General features: G+C 35.2%; 2 protein-coding genes across 3 annotated transcripts; both read right to left on the reverse strand.

Annotated features, from left to right (window-relative positions):
- Positions 1-3311: 3311 nt before the first annotated feature.
- LOC109007865 (protein IQ-DOMAIN 14-like) lies at positions 3312-6498 on the reverse strand. Of its 2 annotated transcripts, XM_018987732.2 has the most exons (4): positions 6106-6498; positions 4972-5407; positions 4104-4310; positions 3312-4013 (listed from the first exon to the last, which is right to left on the reverse strand). In XM_018987732.2, the coding sequence occupies exons 2-4, from the start codon at positions 5377-5379 to the stop codon at positions 3444-3446; spliced, it is 1185 nt and encodes a 394-aa protein (XP_018843277.1). In that variant the 5' UTR covers positions 5380-5407; positions 6106-6498; the 3' UTR covers positions 3312-3443. The 2 variants fall into 2 exon arrangements, with proteins under 2 accessions (XP_018843277.1, XP_035539418.1); XM_035683525.1 differs by lacking the exon at positions 6106-6498 and having other exon boundaries at positions 4972-6098.
- Positions 6499-9293: 2795 nt separating this feature from the next.
- Positions 9294-13079, reverse strand: LOC109007863 (auxin-responsive protein IAA18-like). Its single transcript, XM_018987730.2, has 7 exons — positions 12708-13079; positions 12442-12570; positions 11755-12361; positions 10610-10884; positions 9998-10145; positions 9639-9703; positions 9294-9551 (listed from the first exon to the last, which is right to left on the reverse strand). Exons 3-7 carry the CDS (start codon positions 12300-12302, stop codon positions 9517-9519), a joined length of 1071 nt encoding a protein of 356 aa, XP_018843275.1. The 5' UTR covers positions 12303-12361; positions 12442-12570; positions 12708-13079; the 3' UTR covers positions 9294-9516.
- Between the last annotated feature and the right edge of the window lie 1702 nt (positions 13080-14781).

Below are 14781 nucleotides of genomic sequence, written 5' to 3' on the forward strand. Positions count from 1 at the left end.
GGTGATGCTGATTGGAAGTCCCCTCTCCAGAATGTTGATTGCCAATCATCCCTACAATCTATTCATAACTTGAAGCCAAGTTACTTAATTGTTGTAGTACCGCATCTAACACCCCTTTTTGTTTATCTTGTTCTTCCCGCAGGCGCAGATTCTCACCTTTCAGAGATGCCATAATCTCAGCCAATTGTGCTTGCCTAGTCCCTTCAGCCATGTCGCAGGAACGTGGCTCTGAATACCACTGTTATGAGCTGATTGATATTGTAATAGTAAATTAGATTATTGTTGGTAGATTCGAGGTTACCAGGCCTCTTTGCTCTGTATAATTTGCTGGATAAAACTTGATTTGCTCCTTTCATTGAATTCAAATATAAATAGGCCATGGACATTGACCCGGTACTCAACGTGGGTGTAACTCACTACTCACAAGGAAATAACTGACCCACGATTTAAAAGGAAATAACAACCTCAACCCATTACGAGCCCACAACGGCCCACGACTCTTGACTCAGTCAACTAGACTTAAAACAAAACGACACAACTTAATAATTTAAAGACAGACTTCGGGTTCTTAGGAGCAATAACCCTAATCTCATAACAAGAACCTCCTGCATTTTGTCTCCCCTGCATCGATCACTCTCTACATTTTTTTTTTTTTTTTGTTTCTCTGGAATTTGCTCTCAATTGTTTGATCATCGTTACGTCAATTATGATGCACCATTCTATGATTTTTCTTTCAGGATTCCAATATAAAAATCACAATTTCTCTATCATTTTGCTGCGTAAGGGTTTATAAAAATTAGTTTGAAATGGAGTCCACAGTCCCATAAACCAAAGTTTTGGAGGACATGAAATGAAGGGAGTGGTGGAGAGCATTTTCGGGAGGGAGGAGATGGCTTGACCCAGACCAACATGCAGGGAGAGGGTTTTCGGGACTGAAGGGGGGCTTGAAGTAGACGAAATGCAGAGGGAATCTGTCGGGGGTGAGGTACGATGGGTCGGCGGTTTTGGAGTGGAGGGGAAATGTATAACAGCGCCGGGGGTTTGGGGGGAGCTTGACGAGGGGGAATTTGTCGGAGCGATGAAGTGTGGGGGAAATGGATTTTGACAAAACGGGAAAAGTCAAGCTGGATCAATGAGTCTCATAAAAGAGAGAAAAAAAAAAATAAGAATGCCAACGTGGAAAACCCACGTCAAACGTCGGGAAGGCAAAAGGTGATGCTACGGCGGTCGCTTTAGCATTTTTCATAAGAGAAATGTTGGGCATCAGCCTACAGTTACAGTACACCTCACATGATATTTTTTTTTTTTTTTTAACACTCAATACATTGGTGTGTAGCGGCTATATATAGGCTGATGCAAATATTTTTCCTTTCCATAATAGCATTTTACACAGTAAACTTTTAAATAATATTGCAATTCATGTTTATTTGAAATTATTATCATAAAGTTAGGTTTATAATTATTAGCATAATAAAACTACTAAACTGGAATAAAGGGCTACTGCTTTCATAGAATATGTACGCAACAACAGATCAAGTATTTAATGATATCGAAGAAACTCACTTGATCAGTTATAAATGATATAAGACCTACTTCATACATACATATTTGGTGATAACCTTTATGAAATATGCATGAGAGTTCAAGAGTAGATCGATTTAACTCGTTTAAGATGTAAGTATATAATTCAACATCTTTTATTTATTCATTCTTTAGATATGAATCTTACAACAACACTAGCATATATGTAAGACTATAAACTTCAAATCTCTTAAAAAACTCATAATATAGGTTGAAAATAGGTAAGTACATGAAGTTAGTCTTACAATATTTATTAGTATTTTAAGTAAATCTCTACTCTATTATATGTATATCTATCATTTGATACTCTCGTCGAGTTATTAGATGTTATATTATAATGCTATGTGACTTCATCTATACATTAGAAGTAGTAATATTGTCACATTAAAAAAAAAAAAAAAAAAAAGAAGTAGTAGTAATATTGTCCAATACAATATCCCAATCTAATCCAAGAGGTGACTTGTAACAATAATTAGTTAAAGGAGTGAATTGTTATGTTTTTAATCCTTGTGTGGCATAAGTATCGAGTAATTATCGACTGATACTGATGTTAGAGATACTTCCAAAAGAATTATAGAACAAGTAAAACTTGGAAGGCTTGCCAGTTGAAGTTGAACGAACTCTCCTCGCATGGGATAAGATTTGAGATTAGCTTTGTTAGACCGTGAATTACTTTCCGAGATGGTCCGAGTGGGGCTTTTTAGTTACTTTTTCAACTTCAGTTTCCAATCTGATTGGGAATTTGTAGAGAAATTAATGTATAATTTTTTATAAAAGAAATTGTATTTACAATCGTAGAGTGCGTAAATGTCGTATAATTTCTTTGACTAAAATGAATAAATACAGGACCTATATAAAAAAATATTAATTTTTTAATAATAGAACCCATTCTTTTTCAAAACAATTGCACAGCGCTTACGCACTCCACGATTGTATATAATATTACTTTATTTTGATTTTTGATTTTTTTTATTGTTTTTCCTTAGCAAATACGTAGTGTTGGGATGATGGGTAGAATAACTTAATTAGTTTAGTATGACTAAAATTTAAAAATAAATAATTATACTCATTATCCCTACATTACATACCACACATATTTGTTTTCCTTACAAAATGTGTGGTGTATTGATAATGAATAGAAGAATTATTTCAATTTAGCAAGAATAAAATAAAAAATTTAATTTAATTTAAAATAAAAATAAAAAATTAAATGTGATGTGTAGTGTATGAATGTGAGTATAAAAGCTCTAAAAAAATTAAAATGTGTGATACGTAATGTAGAAGGCTGTGTAGCATAACCCTTACATCAAATCCACACACTGTCACATAATTCTTTTAAACTCATCTCATCTCATCATCTAATCATTACAATTATCTTAAATTTTTACACAAAATAAAATAAATAATTCAACTTTTTTAAATCTCAAAATAAAAAAAAATATTAAAATAATATTTTATTCAACTTTTAATTTAAATTTTATCTCATCTCATCTACGAAAACAAAAGTCGCCTAATCTGCTTTACCTTCTTTTCTGTTTGAAAGTTCAAAGCTCCAAACTGCAAAATCTCTAGGACAGGAACCAATCCTTACGCCCTAGATTTGCATAATTTTAATTGGTATTGAAATAAACTAATACGAGGCCTTAGTAACTTGATCGGTGGAACCTACAAAGGAAACTTGGTGGGGACTTGAATAGGTGGGAAGCTAATGGCATTCAAAAAAGGGGAGAAGACAAACATCTACCGGAGTTGTGCCGGCAAAAAGAGAAACAGAAAGCGCTTTTTCATTTCCACAAGGCATAATTCAGTAAGAACATGTTATAGGAGAAATTTACAGGACTTTTTTCGCTCTACCCAATTCATCATAAATCTTCCTCGTCAACCTGGGAAGGAGACAACTTCATTCTAACACTGCTAGTGCTATGTCTTGCTGCCATAATTTCAGTCAGTGAAAACCTCTTCTTTGGCGGGGGCTCAGGTCTTTGCTTTGGTGCACTTTGAGACCTCAATTTGGCCTTGAATGACTGCGTACTGCACATGTAGTTAGGGAAGTTTGCGTAAGGTCTGAAGAAGCTGTCTCCACAGACGCTCTTGGCCGGTGTTTCTGGGGCATTAGACCGGATGGAATTACCACACCGAGGAGTGCTCTGGGCAGTAGAGCACCTGCATTCTTCCCCACTGAAGTGCCATTCAAAATCTTGAAAGTTACGAGCAGGAATTGGACATGGAAGAGGTGATGAGATTGTCTGATAAGGCAGATCTTCGCCACACTCGGACAACACCGTGTGGACTCTTCGAGATCTTGATCTAGGTTTGTATGTGTCAATTTCCACAATTTTTGGGGTTTCATCGAATGCATTTAGCACTGAAGCTTCATAAGATGCTGATAACATTTTGCTGCGACATTCACTTCTTGCTTCATCAAACCTTTCCTGAAAATCAGATACGCATCAGATTAGAGACTAAATTAACTTCCAAAACCATGTAGATAATATTACCATTTGTGAGGAGTTTGGTCTTACAATAGATTTTCGGTGTCGAATTTCAGGATGAAATCTGTTATCTTTATTGAGAAAACGACGGGCACGCTGAGATCGAACTACTGCTTGAGCTCTTATGAGCGCTTGCATGCTATGCAGGGTTGCAGTAGCCCGTTTTCGAACAATATAGCCTCTAACAACAGCCTGTAACTTAACCAGTCCCTTTAGAGCTCGAAGTGCTTTTCGGGCCTGACAGTGATAAAAAAAATTTCAGTAGAAGATTACAAAACTTATGTACCAAAAATAAAGGGCAATCTCTGCATAAATTTCATGGACGTTATAGTTTCATGTATATCTTAATATATGTGGATGAGGGAAAAGGCACCTAAAAAGCATGAGATTATGGTAGTAACCCAAGAAGGACATTGTGGAAAACGCAAAGAAGCAATGCTAAGTACAGAAGAGAGAGCACAAGAAACAGGAAGACCCATGTCGGAGAAACAAACTTTCAAATTTCAAAATCAGATTCCCAAAATAGAGTACAAAGTGAGAAAAAGGTTCAAGGAGAAGCAGAGTGATTAGTCGAGTCAACAATAACGAGAACAACAAACGTACCATCTTATTGACCCACAAAGCCACGAACAATTGTACTGTTCCATTGGCATTTTGAAGCTAGTTTTCCAACTTTTGAGATGAGACGCAAATGTAAGAACTAAGAAAAAAGTACTCAAAACAGTTGTTCCAGTAACAGTGTGATACTGCAACAGACATGTCTAGAAATATTTCATCACATCACAATGTCAAAAGTCCAAATAAACAAAGCGAAAGAAGAGAATTTGTAGATTTGATTAGGCCAATATGTTGGTCCAAATATGAAAAATGAGATAGACAAAATTGAAAACCTACTCACCAAACAACCCCTAAAAACAGTTTGAATCTTCACAGCAGCCCACCTCTCCCTCCCTCCTGCAAACAAAGTTCCCCTGCCCTGGCTTGTCAGCCTGACAACTGCCGCAGCCGCCTGGGCAGCAGCCACAGCAGCATCAGCCGCGAATGCTGTAGCGGCAGCCAGCGCTATTGCTTGCTTGTTCTGCTCCTTCTCTGACTCAGTGATGTAGTATCTGAAACAAGCAGCATTGGTGACTGGCATTTTACTCGAAGTGCTCGATGGAGACTGAGCAACTGCGCTAGAATCTCGAGACTTGCCAAAGCTCCACTTTTTCTTCTCTCTGATGTCTCCGGCCAGTGGACCTGAATTCTCCACATTATTCTCCTTCATCCCCAACAAACCCTTCAACCATCTTGTAACCTTCCCCATACTGTTTCTTTCTCTAGCAAGTCACAAACTAGATAAAGAAAAATAAACAGCCAAAAAGTCTTGGAGAAATAAAATGTTAGGTACGAAGTCAAAACCCGGGTGGGCTTTATCAAGGCAAATACACACTAACAACGAAACAAACCCTCAGGCCTTCTCATCTTTCCCTCTCAAAAACTTGAACTGAAATCAGAGAGAAGAACAAAGACCAAGCAAATTCCAGAGAAACAAAGAAGCACTACAACAACAAACAGAAGAAACAGTGTCCGAGGAACAAAAATGCGAGAGTGGGAAGGAATAAAAATGTTTTGAAAACAATGACCAAAATTCAAGTGCCGTCTGCTGGGAAGAAACAATCTCTACTCAAACAAGAGAAACAGAGAAGAAACCATCCGTAAGTGCTTTGGAACCTTAAGGTTCGAAGCAGAGAAGTGATGTGGCAGGGTGTGGAGAATAAGATTACAACAAAACAAAGAGAATCCAAACCTATATAACTTGGATAAAGATTGGTTTTTTTTATATATATATTTAGAAAAGAAATTCTGACAGCACCTCGTGAAGAACTGCAGTACAAGACAAAGAAGATATCACAGAAAGATATAAGGGCTGAAACCCGTTAAAATTTAGAGCTTCGGAATCTTACCCACGTAAACAAATAAGAATTACAGACAGAAGGCATTGAAACCTTTTTGGAAAGAAAGTAATAATTGGAAGAGAGTGATAACTCACCCGTCCACCTTCCAAAATTCAAAAACTGCGCCGAATTCAGACTCCACCTCCTTCAGCGCCAAAACTCGGCTATTCCAAAAAAAAAAAAAATTACACACGCACATACATCTCCTTTTCTTCCTCTTCCTCAATTCTCTCTCGAGGAGAATTTCTCACTTTATTCTCTGTCTTAACTCCTCCGGAGCAACGCTCCGAATGAGAGATACGCACTGACAATCCCGTGAATCTCCACTTTTTATGCTTCACTTTCAAGCACCTATTGACTCATTAGCATCCCTCTCCGACTTTTTGCTATCTTCTACGACTCAATGACAGTTTCAAAGCCATAATTTTCTCTCATATCTCTCTCTCGTACGAGCGCACTGAACAGCCATTAAAGCTTACAGTTACAGCCATAAAAAGCGCTATTTCATTAGCTTCTCTTTGTCCCAAGTAATGAGCCCAAAAAAACGCCAAGACTTCGCTTTCTTTTTTGGGTTGGTTCGGCCCTCTGGCGAGTCAATGAAATGAGAATGTTCATTGAGAATGTTTTAAATAATAATAAGGTATTTTATGAATGGAAAATATTATTCTCATCGTTAATTTTTATTGTTAGTTTCTATCATTATGAGTTTTTTATTTATTATTATTATTATTATTTATTTAATAATTAAGTAAATATTTTTTAATAATATTATGAATTTGTTTTATTTTTTAAATATATTAAAATGTATTAAAATATATATATAAAAAAATACAAAAAAAAATTTCAAATGTACTAGCAGAAGCCCCAACGGGAGGTCTCAGCAGTGGGAGTAGCACCTCTCTTTATGAATAATAATGTAATAATTTGAATTGAAATGTTTTGTGTTTTGAGAAAAGGGAGGAAAAAAATTGAATAAAAAATATTATAAAATTAAAATATTATTAGAATGTAATTTTATAATATTACTTTTATTTAGAAATTTAAAAAAATTGTATTGCTTTTTATTTTTTGTTTAAAATTTTAGAAAAATTGTAATGATTAGTTTAAAAAGTTGTAATGTTTGAAAAAAGTTTACAATCTAAAATTTTCATCTCATCTCATTTCATCTTATCTCATTCTCAAATATCACTCAAATATAAATACTTTCAAATTAATTATTACAATTTTTTCAAACTAATAATTATAACTTTTCTAAACTTTCAAATAAAAAATAATTAAAATTTTTCAAAATTCTAAACAAAAATTATATTAAAAATTATAGTCTAATAATATTTTAACTTTCTAATATTTTTTTTCTTTTATTTTCCAAAACTCCATAAAACATTAATTAAACAATTTCATTACTATTCACAAATTATCTTATTACTATTCACAAATTATTTTATTATTATTTATAAAATTTTCATCTTATATCACTCTCCAAACTTGCTTTAAGATTGCGTTTAGATGTTGAATTGAGTTGAGTTGAATTGAGATGATAAAATATTGTTAGAATATTATTTTTTAATATTATTATTATTTTAAAATTTTAAAAAAATAAATTATTTATTATATTTTATATTAAAATTTTTAAAAATAATAATAATAAATTAAGATCAGTCTAGAAAACAAACGAATGTAAGGTTATCAATCTCTCTTAACGCCTGAAATCACCAAGTTTCTCGTTACCCTATCAATATAATGAAGACGACGTTGCACATGGTAAGTGGGGAATGTATTAATTAGTAGATTTGAAAATCATTGATCTTTATCGTTTTTCAACGAAGATCTTGCCACTAACAATGGAGACGGCAGAAATTTAGTGACGTACAGGGCAATGGAAAATACAAAAGTATTGATTCTTCCATTTTATAAGCAATTTTATAACATGATCTCTAATTAATGTGTTAGTGATCAGTATTTTCCAAGTTTTGTCTTTTAAATTTTATCATCTCATCGTTAAACACAATTTCTTTTTTTAAAATCATTACACGTATAATTAGATATTTATGTAATAAAGTTTGAATTTTTTAAACTATAATTACAACTTAATATTTTTTAAATTTTCCAATAGCTTGGAATTAATCGATTAGGAGTAGTTCTTTGTGAAAAGTGGAGGAGATTGCTCGAAAACGAACGTTGGATTGGCTAAACCCCCAATCCAATAAACCCAATTGATAATTATTTTTCCGAATTTCTTAATTTTTATTTTGTATTCCCATAAAGTTTGAGAATTGAAAAAAGAAATATATTGAAAAAGCAATTTTTTTTTCTTTCAAATAGATTTTAAACATTTTTAAAAGATAATCATTTCACTAATAGTTATTTATTTAACCATTAAAAAAATAACCGAATTACGATTTTGAGGAGGTAAAATAATAGGACAGAGCATTATTTTTCTTAATTTGCTATTTCGGTTTTGTTTCCTTCTCTCTCGTAGCAGGTTGAATTTTACGACTTCAGTATGAAAATATTAGAGAGCTGTTTAGATAAGAGATGAGATAATTTTATATAATAATTAAAAATTAAATAAATTATTATTATTATATTATTTTTTAATATTATTATTATTTAAAAATTTAAAATTATTAAATTATTTATTATATTTTATATTTTATATAAAAATTTAAAAAATTATAATAATAAAATAATACGAAATATTTTGATAATGAAATAAGTTGGAGCAATGCCAATTTTTGGCTGCGAAGACACGTTGATCATAACACAGAAAGAAAGACAGCAGCTCTAGCCTCTAGTAAGTAATATTTTCTCATATTTAAATTGCCGGCTTTCAGGCATGCATATACATTATACAGTTTCCAACATTATGGATAATGCACATACAGGACTCGTGTTTTTTAAAACTTTTATTGGCTCAGATTGTTTTTTTAACTCTTCTTAACTTATTTTCTCTTATTTAATTATTAAAAATTTTTAAAAAAAATTTATATAAAATAAAATAAATAATTCAATTTTTTAAAATTTAAAATAAAAATAATATTAAAAAAATATTTTAATAATATTTTATTTAAATTTTAACTTTAATTTCATCTCACCGCTTGAGTCTCCTTAATTATTTGGAAATGATGGATTCCATAATGGTATATAATCCATGAACACTACTAGCATTGAGGCAACTGCCTCAGCTTTGCAGAGTCTAAGGCATTTCCTTAATTGACTTGGGATTTCTAGACTAGCTTTTGCTGTGATTTAATTCACCAGAAAACCAAATACAAACCGATAATATCGGAAGTTACTCGTTTCTTAATAATAATAATGTATTCTCAGAACATTTTGTCTGGCCGTTTTGATACATTACTTTTGACTTTTGAGCTGAAGATTCCTCTGTTCCTCACCACCGAAAAATATGCACCAAAATGTCAAACCGACAAATCAAATCTCTCCCTTCAAACAACAGCAGCGATCAAGGGATTAACAGTAATGGTTTCTTCACTTCATCGGGGAGTCTAGTGGCGTACCTTTTCTTCCTTGTTGCTCCCAACTGAAAGCAAGCAAATCATAATACTGATCAGGACAATAATAATTCAAAGCAGCTAGCTATACATGTGAAATTACAGGATGAACTTACGGCTAAGTGCAGAGAGTTCAGAGCTCTTCAACACGCGCAGCCTCTTCACCGTAGATATAAACATGCTGCGAATCACAAAATATCTGAGTCAATAGGAAACGCTAGATGCAAGAACCGGAATAGCCAAATTTAATGATTGGTATTGAGATTTTGAAAGGCAAGAAACCAGGATAGACAGTTCTTGTGATGGGTATTGAGATTTTTGGCTGTAGGAACAGTACAATTGAGTAAAAACAGTTATGGGATACATTTATAACAATATAGCTAAAAAGTATTATGCTTGAAGGATATGAATATCAGAGATTAGGAAACAAATACTCTTAACCAAGTCTTAGATCCAAGAGAGATAAGATGCTTACTGCCATGGGACATCCCCAACAAGCATCATGTCTCCTTCATTATCCTCATAAACAAGAGTATATTCGCCACTTGCATCCAATAAACCGGTTAGGGCTTTCTCTTCCTCTTGCTTGTTCTGGTTTCCAGCAGGGCAAGAATCTTGTTGAGCTAGACAATTGAGCAGATGACAAACAAAATGAAATAGTCAGATCTCTGTGTTTTTAAGTCAACGGTAAATGAAGTAAAACCCTGAATGTAACGTTCAATTCCTCATTTCCCCCAACCACCCCGCCCCCTATTCCAACTACAAGAAGATAAAAAGCTCCTTTTATTGCATCAAGGTGTCAAATGACAACCCTATGCATTGAAATTGTTTGGTGTTGAGAATTTGACCATATGGCTTTAGCTATCGAACAGAATTTCTAGTGGCGTACATACCATGAATACCATATGTTTAATGTAAAAAACTGACTATATAGACATCAGTAACCATCACACCAAACTTATGTTGAAAAAGCGGAAATTGCTGCATAGCAAAGGAAGAAAGTCATTTAAAAACCGCACGAGTGTACACAGACATTGACTGAAAAGGATATCAGTTGAAAAAAAGAAAAAGAGACAATGTAGATAACCTGCAATTAGACCTCTAAAGAGTTCATCAACAGCAGAGGAGAGTTTCTCATAACTATCATAGGCTTTAAGATCCACTTTCCGTCCAATGGGCAGTCCATGCATATTGATCTTCACGAATAGGCCTTTTCGACAAGTTTCAACCGGTGTTCGACTGGCAACCTTGTCTGGGACCCTATTTTGAGAAACAGGAGCTGGTTTTGAAGAGCTGCCACTCGCAAGATTCTTCCTGAATGATCGAATTGGAGGCCAGCCCACCACTGGTCCAGGAGCAGTCCTATAATTGGTAGAGAAGGTAGGAAAGCACAAGATAAGGAAAAAAAAAAACGCTATCAAATCAATAGAAAGTTAGAATACAGAGCTTAAGCACCTAAGCACCTTTCACCATCATGATACCAAAATTCTAAGTACCGTTAAAATTATTTTACTGAAGTAGCCACAAGACTACAACAGCAAATACAGTGAAAAGTGTCGAATGCAAACATAATACAGAACTCCTAAACATCTTGTTGTACCATATTCTTCTTGTTCAGCAGTACAATATTGTTTTTTCTTTTTCTTTCTTTTACTAAATGCGTGAGAGGGTAAGTTTATATTTCAAAAAGAGAAAAATTGAGGGGGAAAAAACAAAGAGGGAAGAAATGATGGTCAAAGTAACGTAATGAAGGGAAAAAAAAATTAACTTTATATATTTTTTTTAATTGTTCCGAACAAAGTCCTGACTAATTCAGTAGGTGGACAAGCCCTCGAGAAGAGTTTCTCGCAAACAAGCTAACGGCAAGGAATTTCCTGCAAACAAGCTTAACTTCGTATATATGACAATAAATGATAACACTAGTGAAGAAAAAGGTCTGAATTGCCCAAACAAGCAAACGGCTAAAATTGATGGGACAAAAAAAGAAAGAAGAGTAGACAAATAAATAGAATTGGAAACAAATGAACCATTGCACTTCAAATGAATGAATGGGCAAGATATAGATATATAGTTAAAAACAATGGATCTATTTTACATATAGAAAACATAAAGAATTGGAGTAATCATGCATGGACCACAGCTCCAACAACGTGACCTGGGAGCGAATATCCTGTGTCCAAAACCGAAAGATGTAAAAAAAAAAAATGCATAAGAGAGGAAAAGCTGAAGTACCTTTTCTGAGAGCTGTTTGGCACAGCTGTCGTTGCAGAAGATGGCGAAAATGCTTTCTTCTCTGCACCCTGTATGTCTACCGCTTCAGTGCAACAGCGCTGCGATGCTTCGTGAGCCACAACGGGCAGACCCTGAAGGGGAGACGTTAACTGCAGAAAAGATGGAACTTTTGTCTGCTGTTGGTTGTGCAGGGTCTTTCCTCGGTAACCGTAAGCCGAAGAAGACCATGGAGATGAAATAACAGCCCCTACTGGGTTCTCAGAGGCAGAGAACATCTGGTTTTGGCTTCCATTGCTTATGTTTTGGGTCATGGAAGAGAAGTACCCAAGAGAGAGTAGAGACTCACTTTTATCTCCTGGGTTTTTCCTTGTGCTATCTCTCATAGACCAGTCCTGATCACCTGGGGGACCAAGCCTAAGTTCCAACTCTTTCTCCTCTGAGGGACCATGACGCCTTTGCCCATCTCTGTTCACAAGCCACTCTCTTTCTTTGGGAATGAAATCTAGAAACTGGGGGTAGACCTCGTGATTTCCTGCAGATCCCTCCATCTTTAAGAAGGAAGGAGTTTACTGGAAACAAATCGGATGGAAAATGACCTCGACTCTACCTGTGTGTCGATTAGAAGCAAGAAGATTTGAGCACCTCCATGAAAATGCAAAATATTCTAAGATCATAAACTTGACATACCTTGAGAAGTTAACCAGAGCTCAAAACCATGAAGACCAACATCCTCAAATCAACAAGGAAACAGTTATTTTGACCTCTGAACCGAAAACTCGGGGGTATTGAAGTGTCTGAAAGACTTCGATATCTCAGCTACCAAAGCAATAAAAGATCAAAAACCCAAAAACGTCAGGACCTTCACAACCCAAAAAAAAAAAAAACATACAACAAACGCCCTGAGACTTGCACCTATACAGCACGATATTATAATAGCCCAAGAGAAACCTTACCAAAGAGAGAGAAACCCCAATGAGAAATAACAACCAAAAGCAAAGGTAGTGAGTCGAGGGAGCTATTATAGCATGGAATTGATATCTAGCTTTACTCTTTTCACAACTTTTTCTTTACTGGTTTTTTCTCTCTCTCTCTCGGTATATAGAGGTTCCAGAGGATGATAAACCAAGTGAGATTCTCAAGAACCCAAAAAAGGAAAAGGAAATAGGGCATAAAGCACGCAACCAAAAAACGTTAGGTTGTTCAGCTCAAGAAGCAAAACAACGCGTGCTGTGCTGACCACCCCCTAAAGATACCTCCCATTTGGGTCTACCTCGCTTCACCATCAAACATATATACGCTCACACACACTAACCTCTCTTTTTAGCACACTATCCCAAACATCGATCTCTCGCCTTTATTATTAAGGTCTCGTCCAAGAGAGAAAGTCAGTAAGACAAAGACTTGCATGCGTATGACGATAATATTGCTACGAAAGTCACTCCACTAGTTAAAACAGTCTTAGGACCATGCCAATTAAGTTGATTTTAGTTACACCCGATAGAAATAGAGAGACAGAGTCCTGTTTATCTCATCTATATAATTTTTTTAAATTTTTATATAAAATATAATAAATAATTTAATTCTTTTAAATTTTAAAATAATAATAATAATATTAAAAAATAAAATTTTATCAATATTTTATTCAACTCATGATCTCATCATCTAAACTAGCACTTATTGTGACCCTGTCTGCACACACTACACAGTCCCAAAACATCTCCCTTCAATTTATTAATGTCAAAGTCAGTGCATGGTTAAGTAGGATATAATTAATTAAGGTAACTTTAATTAGCAAAGACGCTTGACACCTAATTCAAATATTCGCTTCCTTGCTTTTCATGGGGTAAAAAACTGATAGATGGGATGGCTCTGATAATCTATTTGTATTTTAGCTTCTATATCATGCCATGGAAGAAGGACGTCAGCTCTGCGTTTCCCTTACCTCGGAGAGGAGGATCATGTCGAAGGATATTCATCGTATAAATCTCTCCAATATTCTAAAAGTGTGTTATTTCCAAATCTCTCCATCTTTGATATATGCATTTCTGTCAAACAATAAAAATTTGAGAGAGAAAAAAAAACGAACATAAACTATTTGACCACAACACCACTGATAATTAAATTTTGGGCTTCCGTATCATGTCTCGTCACTTTGTTTTTTCCTTTCATTAGATTCGGCTTTTGTCTTGTTCTCTCGTGAGATGCAAACACGTGATTTCTGTGTCCTGTTTGTGGACATGCATACGGCTTCATCTCTTGCTATTCAGATTATAACACAATTTACCCTTTAATTTCTACTATTATTTCATAGTGAAAATCTGCTAAACGGCTGTAGTGTTAACCCCTTAAAAACACCCGCCAATCAAAAGTCACCACGTCGTCCACTCATGAGAGAAAGCCCAAGGCGCACAACACATGAGAATCCCTCTTGTAAGTGGGTTTTTCCTCCCATTTGGCCGTACAGCGAGTCCACAAGGGACCATTGGAGAAGTAAGTCAAAAAATTTAGCCAAGTCCAACGACTAATCTCTAAATGGAGTCAGTGAGTCTCTGCAGAGTACTCAGCCAATGAGCAAAACTCACTCATGAAGCAACACAAGCGTGCAGAAAGTAAACGGTAGGGGCAGATGAGACTCGCCGCTTTGACACCTCCCCAATGACACTCTACTATCGAGAACCTGAGCAAGTATGTGGGCAGAAAATATGAAGAACCCCTGATTTCCTGACAACAGGTATGCAATGGCTTAACAATGAACGTCCGTGAGTAAAGTGAGTCAGGGAACCACGCCGCATTAATGACTCCACTCCCCGGACTCTACGCCGCCCCAAAAGCCACACCGCATTAAAGAATTATGACTAAGTGAACAGTTGAATGGACATGGCCTCCCCGAAATCAGGTACGAGCTGTCCCCACACATTAATCTAGTATAAAAGCCGACCACAAGTAAGAAGAACCTCCTCTGGTTCCTCTAAACTCAAGCAAAAACAACTAAGGAGATATATTGATTTTAGTATCAGAGACTCCCCA

This window comes from Juglans regia, chromosome 12, assembly GCF_001411555.2.
Source record: "Juglans regia cultivar Chandler chromosome 12, Walnut 2.0, whole genome shotgun sequence".
NCBI classification, from domain to species: Eukaryota; Viridiplantae; Streptophyta; class Magnoliopsida; order Fagales; family Juglandaceae; genus Juglans; species Juglans regia.